At 43.4% G+C, this 11,466-nt stretch overlaps 1 protein-coding gene across 3 annotated transcripts in view; it reads left to right on the top strand.

Moving 5' to 3' along the window:
* The first annotated feature begins 5,959 nt into the window (after positions 1 to 5,959).
* LOC111249096 (uncharacterized) overlaps positions 5,960 to 11,466 on the top strand; it is a 110,068-nt gene continuing 104,561 nt past the window's right edge. The window contains exon 1 of one of the 3 annotated variants that reach the window (XM_022802468.2): positions 5,960 to 10,372. In XM_022802468.2, coding sequence (XP_022658203.1) covers positions 10,156 to 10,372 — 217 coding nt within the window. In that variant the 5' untranslated portion in view covers positions 5,960 to 10,155. The remainder of the gene's footprint in view (positions 10,373 to 11,466) is intronic. The other 2 variants (XM_086986598.1, XM_022802487.2) reach the window with 2 other exon arrangements.

Below are 11,466 nucleotides of genomic sequence, written 5' to 3'. Positions count from 1 at the left end.
TATACTGGGATGCATACGGACGTATTAAACGAAATCAGAGGCAAGTAAAAGTTATTGAAACTCCTACAAACACTTTGCGAAGTTCACTGGCTGGACATACAGTATGATGAAAGCCCTCGTTCTACCGATATGCCTCGTAGATAGTGTATCGTTAACGCATTGCTCGAATATTAGTTGGTTGCCGATACAAATACAGATTTCAACTTGACCTGCCATTGACGAAAGCCAGCATTTCGGATGTTCCAACTTCTAATTCTACCTGGAATTACATCGAAATATTAAATATTTGCCCATTTCCTCACTGACGTGAACTGAAGTCCTAAGCGAAAAACACAACCTCCACGGGTTCGGTCATAAGTTATGACAACTAAGCATTAATCATCTTTCTGTGAAAACAACATTAATATGTAGCATCTTTAAAATAGGCCAGAAGTAAAAGAGTTAGAGAACTAATAATGAATCCGTCCGCAGTGATACAGGACAACAACGATAATTGTGTACAGACATAGACTGATTAGCATATCCCGGCAAAACTGTCCCAATTTACATTTACTAGTTGAGTAGAGTCCAAGTCAGATTTATCACTATTAGTATATTATTGCAGCCATGAATAGAATGTTTAGGTAGCCATCTCTTAACGAGCCACATATCTGCGCATACTTAATTGCATTCATCTGTCCATGCGTCTGTTCCTACGTTTATTGCTTTAATGTAAATCTCAGGTGCACTGTAGAGAGAGTGCGTGTGACCTGGGTGAACAGATAGCCCCAGAACAACCCCGACCTTTTCAGCCCAGCCCAGCTAACTCCTTTCCATGGCAGAAGCAATGGCTGTCATAGTGGCGGCTTAAATATCACCTCATTCAAATTATGCCCTTTACCTCCATTGCATCCGCATTGTGCGAACATAAATCAGACGGTCTGGTTCATTTAGCAGGTTATTTGAATCTGCTTTTGCCGTTGCTTTGTGCACACTTGTAATATTCGGAACTGTTCGTCTTCTTCTTGGACTGTATCGTTTGCTCCCTTCCTCTACCAAACTCTTCACTAACACACGAGACCCTTCGTAACTATTCCCTGTAAAGTCGACGCGTCGGGAATCTCGTTGCTTTACGCAAAGTGTTATGGAGTACACCAGAAGAGAGCAGGCGGTCGTGCAAGCTACCTAGTCCTGCTTGAGTCACTTATTTTGTGTCTGCTGATGTACGACGATACGAGTTGCACCGCTGCTGTATCTTGGCCGCCTAAATGCACGGTATACAGCCGCATTGCAATAAATGGTACACAGCTGATGATACGCGGGGCGAAACACTCAAGTCTCTCTGGCGGTGAGGCTAGCGAACTGACTGCAGCACACTACCCCTTTCATAGTCACCAACGACCAGTCCCGTTACCTCTGTATGAAGTGTTCTCTACACTAAACATTCATACAGCTAAACATTCATCCATCCATTGGGGGCCTTAGGGCGCAAGTTTTCGCGGAGCAGATCAGTAAACCCTTCTCGACACGTGCAGTACAGACGGCTCAGCCTCATAAGGGGTAAAAGAGTATGCATTGCCTGAGCAAGAAGCTGGATTGAGTCGGACTGGCCTGGGGAAGGTCTGAGTCATGGCTTGAACTAGAACAGATGTTAACGTCAGCCAGTGGCCACGACCGTTTACAATGCTCAGCTTGCGAGACCGAGGGGCTCTACAACCACCGCCGATCTATTGGTTCGAGGTGCTACTTGTAAATTCGAGATGCTGCAAGAAAGGGACAGGGCCAGGCCAGACCAGACCAAACCTCTAGGGTACCTTTCAAGTACACACCTAGTACAACTGCCAGTAAACTCGTTTCGAAATGTTGCGAAGGACATCAATGTTTCATCCTCAATTCGCTCATGCTACTACAGGATGTTCGGGTTAAATTTACGAGACTAATGCCGTATGTTTACAAACTGCATCACATCCGAATCAAATATTTAGTTAGAGCCCCTCGTGTGCCGACGGAGCGTCCCTGACAGTCGTGTTCAGTTAAAATAATTGATATTTATTTCGATCCAGTTCAGAAGATCAGGGCATATACATATTAAAAGTTATTTTCTAAACTTACTTCTCTAGACCTACCACTCGGTCCTTCAGAAGGAGTCGTAAGTGGTACGATGTTGAAACGAGATTCGTTAGTTTCTAGTTCCAATACGCCCTTTACACTAGATTTGGTTCTGAAACTGAAAAGCTGTCCAAAAGACTTGTCTTCAACGGGCTTCAACAATTACATGCCAGCTTTTGGATTTAATGGGGCTTTAGCGTTTTGCTGAAAGCCGTATAGGTTTTTGTTCAATACGGTGTTAACTTGCGGTTTTGCCACGATTTCTACCGAATTCATTCAGTAATAGTTTTACCTTTACCAAAGATGCTCAATGCTCTAATACCGCTTTTGCTAGTTCATGTTCCTTAAGATGTGTCAACATATGAGAAGACCAGTTCTAACAAATCGAATCATCATTCTCGTAGTGAACAACCCAGCTGCCCTTTTACCGAGTGATGTCTAAATTAATGATTAAGATCTTCACATTGAAAAAGCCGGAGCTGGTCGAAATGGTTTATGTTTAGGATTACTCTCTAAAAATTACATACTTGACCTTTATTACATAGAAATAGACCTGAGATTTCCGGATGTATTGGATACGCTAATTTAAAAAATTTTTAATTCTAGGTAGAGATACCGGTGTCGTCAGAGATGCGTTTGGCTCTATAAGCGATTTTTATTGGCAGCAGTGCAACTAATGCAATCTAAAGATCCCGGGTAAATAGCTGATCCTGGCTCATATTCGGCAAATAGACGTCCTCCTCTCACCTTATTTTCTAATGGAAGGAGCAGTTTTGTCTAACGCTAAGAGGAGAACGTAAATGTATGTACGTTATGACAAATACCCCACTAAAATTCGTCCCAATCAACCGTGAACATTTTGTATAAGCTGCCTATAACGAACGGACGAATTGTCAACGCTTTTTGAATATCGTCAGGGTCCAGATTTGCTCTTCCGTTTCGGAAAATTTGAAATGGCTAATTTGATCGTCAAATGTTTTCCGTACAGCGAGTGCTTATGCCGACTACGTCCTGACTCCGCCATGGATGTTCGGGAAAGTCCCGCGGAGTGTGAGTGCACTCCTTTCGAATGCTTCTGCTCAAGCCATCTTCGACCGTATTCGCTCGGAACATCTCACAAGCCTTTAATATTCAGCTAATCTATAATTTGTATTATAATATTAGGCTGGATAGTCGTGTAAACTTAGGTATGTTTAACACCATTAAATAGGGAAAAAATACAGACTCTTGGAAGATATTCGTCACTTTAGTCAACCCGCAGGTAAGCGTGAAGCTCGATTGTTCGACGCAGTTGCATAATCTTCACTAATGATTTCGCCTATATTATGTCGTTTCGTTCTTGCGACATCCCTAGGGTGGCATTTTGAAATTCCAGCAACTAGCCTAAGTGAAGAATTACATCAACCGAAATACGGCGGGTCTCATTGTATTCTTCTTCAATAGACCTTCGTACAGATCTGATATAAAGTTATAGTTTTTATAAAGCATGGAGTCACAGACTTTAACGGAACACCATTGTTTTTAGATACGCTACAAACTAGACACTCGATTATTATCGAACGGCTTGACATCAGCAAGCAGTAGCCCACTTAAGTGTTATTAAAGCAGCGTATTTTATAGAAGTAGTAGCGAAAAAGACCTTTGAAACAGGCATATCACGCACCCGTCTTTATCACAAAATAAGTAACAGCGGCAGCTAAATCTGTTGTCAATAGAGACCCTCGTAGATCGATGGTCATAGCATTTCCCTTCGACCATAAATCGAAGGCTGGAATGATGCATATACTAATGGTAAAAATAAAAATGATTTAAACCTATCGATCAGCTGGTCAGTAGAAATCGTGTACTATTATATACTGGAATATATCATTTTACAGGCTTAGTATTAGCGCAACTAGCAAACTACACAGAAACTTGAACGAACAGGCGTGAGTAAGTTGATAATTATGATTGTATACGGAAAACGTAATCTTTTTATTTAACTGAAACTTCAAGTCATTGCCAGTTTCGTTAGCGCATGAAATAGTGTTTGCGTCGACACTGTGATTTTTTGTTACGTAAACTTAGTGTGATGGGTTGTGCAATGGAAAGGCCAGCCTATGTGCCCAAGCCGAATAAAATCAGCTCCCAAGTGTTTCAGAGCGGGCTTATGGTTAAAATAGAGCAAACAATAAAAACATTATATTGTGCCTTTAAAATATCCCTACTAACTGTGAAATGAAACGATGCAAGGAGCCTTAGAGTTTGTCGTAATCGGTTAAAGCGTTCCTCAACCGTGCAAAAATATCTGCCCTATCGCCTTGGGTACTCTATTCAAAATTGAAAAGTGGCTTAAATCTTTACACTGCAGGTGAACGAGGAATACTGTATCTTGAGTATGATTTTTTTCGTTCATTTGCCTATAAATTTTCGAAATTTTAGCTTAAATATATGGTTTTTTCGGGTAAATCACTATTTGCGAGATAAACGCTATTTAGCTCATCTTAGAGACGCTGGTAGAGGGCCAGAGACAGACAGAGCTCAGAACCGATATTGGAGAGAGAGCACCAAGATTTACAGGATTTTGATATTTTTTTCTCGTTCAATGTTGCGGGGTCACAAGTGTGCGAGGAATCCACAATTAAACGATAAAACAAGGACACCTCGTGGTAAACCCGTAAACTTTTTGTTTCTAAGTTTAAGCTAAGTATTTAAAGCATCACCACAGTTTCGTGTTCTTCACATCGATATACTTTGGAACGTTTGTTGAATTGATTTATGCGGCTAATTAATCTGCAGCGTAAATGTTTAGCAAGCGTTTAAAGATCGGCGCTGTCTTCGCTGAGTGAAACCCGCTAGGGCATCGAATCGGTCAGAACAATTAGCTTCACGAAACACTCGAATGCCTTGGTGCTCAATTCAGTGGATAATAATTGTACACATTTAACGGTAAGCCAGTATGCTAACTAGCATTTTCTGGATTTCCGATGCCGGGTTAAACAGTTTATTTGTAGCACCAATAATATACAACTGGCCTTTACTGGTGATTTTACTTAGCCCAGCGTCCAAAGGTTCAACATGAGGAAGCTTCGTCCATAGACTATGCGGTGGGCATTCGTTTTCCTAGGGTATGATACAAATAGGGAGCTAGACATTATTTGCACATGTAATAACATGTAAAGAGAAATCGTATTGTAAAACGCAAGTGTGGGAACATGAAGTTCATAGACTCAGTTATAGATACGCCTTTCAGAAACAACGACGTCGACTCTGCCAGGCAATCTTATGTCAGTACTGTCTATAACACTAATTCCGAAATCAGAACATACACACATGTGTGTATAGCGATATCCGGCGAATCTTTATTTAAATATAAATTCCAAAGACAAATTAAAAGAATGACACCGAAAGTAATTTTATAATGGTGCATAATTTTATAAGTGCTTCTAACGTAACAAATTACCATTATGCTCAATTTCAAAGGTTGTTCTCGATTCGGCTTTAAGTGAATTTCCGATATTTTTTGCTTTTCTCTTACCGCTTTATTCGTCAGGATTTTCTCTTGTCTGCGAGAACTCCATTCAAGACGTTCCCCAGCAGACGACATGCAGCGCTGCGGCCACATAATAAACAATATTACAGACTAGTTCGCCTATACCTAAACGCCGGACCCCATCGTCTGACTTGATAGGTAGGCAGCAGTTCGTTCCGACCAACTCAGCCTAGAGTAGTCCTTCTGTTTGGTATGCTTACGGCCTTTCCCGTCGACTGCCCTCTCCCAACTTCCCTTTCTCACGTCGTCTGTGAAGGCAATGTGCACCCCTGTAACTCCCTGCTTGGGAGAAACTGGACGAACGATGTCTACGATGAGGATCCGGACGCTTATGGGGTTACTGGCTTCATCGGACAAAGGCAGAGTATAAGCCTTTATAGTGGGGCTGGCTCTACTCGAAAATATTACACACAGAGCATTTGTTCGCTGGAATAGAAAATCGGCTTGTGGTGAGCTGATTGGGAGTTTGTTGGTCCGGCCAGTACCTCTTTCTCCCCCCTTTTTTTTTATATGCTGAAATTTGGTTGCTCCCAGAACTGGAAAATGGGGTGAAGGCCCTTTTCCTGCCTGACAAGGGGTTGTATGGAGAGGGTTGCGTGTTTGGGTGAGGGGTGTCGCGTGGCAGTGTTGTGACTCAGCTCGATCGTTGGGAGGGTGTTCGGATATTCAGGGCAGAGCGACAGAGTCAGCAGGCAAGCGGGCAGCTAGCTAGCCAGCAGTCTTATTTAGCAATTTTCATCACCCAGTAGCCTGTGGGAGTGTGTCTCGGTCCAGCGGAGAGACATCAATCTCTCAAGGGCCAAATGTGCTATGTGATAACGGTTGGGCGAGGTGGTAGAGAGATCACAGCACGCGTCTAGAAGCGCGTTTGAGGAACAAAGTATTCGAACGGTGTTATAGCACGACTAAAGATACAGGCGTCCACTGCTACGACGCTTGTAGGTAGCGGGCTAGTCTCACATCTAAGCACTGTCTTAACGGTTCTTGGCATTTGCTGCATGCCACAGGAAAAACGAGGAGGACGTGCTTAAAGAGAATGTAGCAAGGAAGAACGAAATATAGGGGATGATTAGCTTTTCGAAATTGTGATTTGCGACAAACCTTTTGCTAGTGGCAGTCATCGTCGTCGTCGTCGCCGCCGCCGCCGCCGCTGTTGTGGCAGTCGATGTAGCGCTCTTATGTTTTGCGCGGGCTCTTATCTCTGCTAGGCGAAAGTATGACATAGAGATTATAGAACAGAAAAAAGATCGACCGCCAAAAAAATCCCCCTTATAATGACGCAGTTGTTACTGATGACGGTGCTCCAGCTTAAACTCCAGCAGTAGTTCAAAAATGTGCGGCTGTTGAAAATAGTGGATACGACACGGGTCACACAATGCGCAGTGCGAATCAACCTGAGGATGGGAGAAGTTCGTTGAGAAAGCAACGTCACGGTGCCACAGCTGAACTATCGATGGTGTGACTGCAGGGATACACTGTTTTGCTATTGTATTGGACAAACGTTTAAAAAATACGCCGAGAAATTACTGCCGGAAAACTGTTGGGCAACTACGTAGATACGAAAATCATCGTATGGACATATTAATGGATGGACTCCCATCGCTGTACAACTCATGATAACAACTGGCTGTAACTTTGTGCTGTTTCAATATGTAGCTATCGGCTGCCTATCGCTTTGACATTATTACTATAACAGGAAAGTAGCGGCTAAACGGGAAGTACTACCCTGCTCGTTAGGACTCTTATTGCTGAAGAGAGATAAACTACCGTTGAGCTTCTGTATTTCTTTTCAACGCAGGCGCAGACACCTCTTCCATTACACGCCTAGAATGGCTGTTACGTTCTAAGAGCTAAAATCAGCGGTTTCGCTGCTATGATACCGACGATACCTTTCATCTTTCAGTATAATAGCTTGTGTTAAACCAGGACAAAGCGGCATCATGAGCCTTATTCCCTTTTCGCTAGTGAGAAGCCAAATAGGCGGCCACACGGGGCAATGATCGTTAACGGCGTGCAGCAGCTGCCATGAAGTGACACCCGCAACAGCTGTTGACTTCGAGGTTGTTGACGTTCCCAGTTCGGTTGCCGAACGAAAAGGCCACTGTCGCAAAGCTAAACGCGGGAAACTAGAGAAAGCTGGACTGACTGTAAAACGCGAAGATTTTGTTAGCTCGTAACAGGGGGCCTCTGCAGCGCTGTCCACAGAGACGGCGGCTATCGTTAAGCGGCCGATGAAGGCCTTTTAACTAAGCAACGTAAGCAAAGTACACTTTTCGGCTGATTCACTGCCGGAGATTTAAAAATTATTGATACGACACCGCTGAGGGTACAAAACGACAGCACACATCTATCGACAACAACTTGAATAGATATGAGTAGTAATAACGTCGAGCAAAAACAAATTAGGAAAGGAAATATAGAAGTGAACGACAGCGCAACGTGGAACAATTTCTGTAGTAAAAGAAAAACTTAGAATAAACCATTTGTTTATGAAACTACCAATTATATGAATATATAACAAGTCGAACATTTCTGTATCAATATCCTGAAAAATGCTGAATGTTCAACGTATAATGAGTTATAAAAAAAATCAACTTTCACTCAAAGGCTTTCTAATTAAAATTAAACAACAATTCACGCTTTCAAAGAAAACAAGTGAGCTAAAAAGCAGGTAAATTTTTGGCGCCCAGTTTTGCCGCTAATGCCAAGTGGTGATTTTTTCGAACGCGCAAAGCGCACGGCCGGCGTCAGCAACAGCAAGCGCTACCATCTACTGAGCGATCAAGTCGAGTACCGAATGTTCTCTGGGTAGAGGACACCTGAGCATAACTGCAGCGACAACAGACCCAGAGGTCCTCCTTTACTGCGGTAGCCGTTGATATTTTGCTAGTCACTGCCGCAACTGCTTACGGAGGTTAGTTTTAACCTCGTTGCTGACAGGACTCCCCGTGTAGTTCATGCTAGGACTGCTAACGCCACAGTCCGTGACCCGTGAGTAGGCCCTTTCGCTCCATTTCACCCCACTCGCCACACACGGCCAATCCTCAATATAGTCACCCTCGCCAACGCCAACTTCCCCCGGCTGCACCAACATGAATCATCCCTTGGAACAACTGCACTGCTCCCCTGTCCCTACCACTGCTGATGCCGCTCTAAGTCCGGCGCAACTCACCGCCGCCACCCCCAAGTGAGTCTGGCCCACTCTAGCAGGAAGGTACGTGTGACTCAATACAACAGATTCAATTGTGCTTAATACTACCGCTGAGGAGTAACTGCGGCTTCGAATGACTCTTCGTTAAAAACAGACTCCGCTGTGCTCTGCTGCTGCACAAGTTCTGTCTGTGCAGAATCAAAAATACGACGAACGTTGTCTTAAACTTGTGCGAGTACATACTGCCCAGACCCTGCACCTTTAGACGAACCAAGTGGTACCAATAGTCGAAATTTCGAAGCACCTAGATTCACTAGAAGTTCTCCATCTATCGAGCATTTTATTTTTAGAAGATTTCATTCATTGGTTATTTGCAATGCTGGGGTGCTCAACGAACGAGCTGCTAAATAAACAGTGGCTATATCCAGCCGGGTATTCTTCTTAGAGATTCTACAAGCAAACTAGTTTCTAACGCGTCCAACAAAGCCTGTTTCGTCGCAAGCGGCATGGCGATGAGTAACACATAAAAGACGAAACAAAGAAGGGTAAAAATGATGGTTGTGAAGTCAGAAGCGAACCACGGAGAGCGCTGAGTATGATGACCGGCTGCGGTGATAAACTTGTACGATATCTTTAAGATCGAAGACGAGGGAGAAGCCGAGAACCAAAGAGGATAATACTACTGTGAACAGAATTGAACACTCGCTCATATTCATTGCACACATGGTCATCTTTGTAGAAATGCACTGGCTAGAGAGAAGGATAGCCAGAAACCAGGAGCCAATGAAGAATTTTCGTCGCACAAATGAAAAAACATCTCCGTTTTAGACTCGAGATCATGCCACCGAAGCATTATACCGGTAACCGCTAAAAGGTCATCTATCTGACCCCACAACCAAAAGTAGACAGACAAGCAGGCCGACAGGCCATATTAGTTCCGTTTTTTGTCTCCTAGGACAGCTCATTATTATGGTGCGCCTCAGGGCGTGAATATTGCTCCTGTTCACGTCCGTACTTCGTCGACGGATTAGCGAAGTGTGAAGTCATCAACTAAGGTTGTTGCTATACACACACTTTAGCATCATCAACGACAACAACAAACGATCTCTGTCAAAGAATAAAAGAAGGCGCTGAAAACGTTAGAACCAGTTTGTTTCCGTGAGCCAGTGGTTCAATCTAAGTTTCATTCGAACAGTTATTACCATCAGCAGCGTTGTCTCGTGGATTTCCACAAACGGATATAGTGTGTATGTATTGCAGATGAAGAAGACCGCCTGATCTGTTATTTGTTATTATTTTGCGTCTCGAAGCCGACGAGCATTGCCGTTCGTGGCTGTCAATCGCTATACGCTGGCAACTAGACCACGCTGTGCTTAGCATCAGCATGGTAGTGCCAAGCTCGTGCCGCCCGGTCTGCAGTCGCGATTTGATTGCTGGTAGTATCTTTAGAGGTAGCCGCAACTGCTACTGCCTGTGCTTTAGTAGACAGCAGCTGTCATTGTTGAGGCTAATAGGCGGCGTGGCCCTTATCCTTTTAGTTGACGGGGCATGGAGTGCTAGAGATGGCAGCTATCAACGAGACTTTCGGCCCAGCACCTTGGGTAAGTTTGCTTTCATTACCTGTACAGCATAACATGGAAGATATATCCAAAGAGCAAAGCTATCATGTACTATATATCAATACGAAGCAATGGCATTGGTTTATTTACCGTGCTACCTGAAACATACTCTTCAACCTGATCTATAATAGCCATATCTCCATTTGTCCAGAATTCATCATTCATCATATTCGGATCATACCCCATCCGAATGATAGAACTCTCAGCCTTCCCTAGAAATTACTCGGAAACAAATAGGCTTGTCAGCCTGATTTTCACATTCAACCTAAAAGCTGCGACTCTTTGTTTCGTAGCTAAACGAGAGACAAATTGAGCACCTGTAGCAAAGTCAGGTTCTAAATATTGGGACAAGTCAAAATCATTCTAGAAATATGTCATTTCTTTATCAAAAATATAAGATTAGAATCGAACACTTGGTGATATTCAGCAGGTTTATAATCTGGCACTGATTGCTACTGGCAATGCCCAGTTATTCGATTGGTCATTTGGTGATGCCCACACGGATTGCACAATGGACACGGTTCCCGTAGCGTCATTGTTCCTGCGTTTCGCAATCTCAAATTGTTATAGATTGCTAATCGATTTGACAGTGATTAGCTGAACGAAACGAATGCAACATAATCGTCTGTTAGTTTAAGCATTTGTTACGAAAATCGAGCACGCTGCGAGGTCACTGAAGCAATCAGCTCTATACGTAACTAGTAGAAGAGCATATTTGATGCGTTTTGTTAGTGGTTTCATTGTTAAAGCACACCAGTGCTAGAAGCTACTATGGACCAATCGAAGTATATTGGGCGCCATTTTACATACTACTGAAACTGATTTGGCTCGATAGTCCAGCACCACTAAATAATTACTACTACATTACACTCCGAGAAATTCGTCTAGCGTCAGCCGTCTGCTAATGTAGTAATGAGTTGAGAGAAGTGCTTGCCGCTAGACGCGGTACCGAAACAGCAGAAGATCCATGGCCTGGTCGTTTCCTGAAGTCAAGTTTGTTTCAATAGCAACACTAAGGACATTGATTGTTTAGGGAAAGTCTTCGCCGCTCGTCGTCGTTTCATTTTGGTCAGTCT

This window comes from Varroa destructor, unplaced genomic scaffold, assembly GCF_002443255.2.
Source record: "Varroa destructor unplaced genomic scaffold, Vdes_3.0 BEIS01000001.1, whole genome shotgun sequence".
In the NCBI taxonomy this organism is placed as follows: domain Eukaryota; kingdom Metazoa; phylum Arthropoda; class Arachnida; order Mesostigmata; family Varroidae; genus Varroa; species Varroa destructor.
Note: the sequence above shows the minus strand (reverse complement) of the source record. Positions and strands in the feature narration are given on the sequence as shown.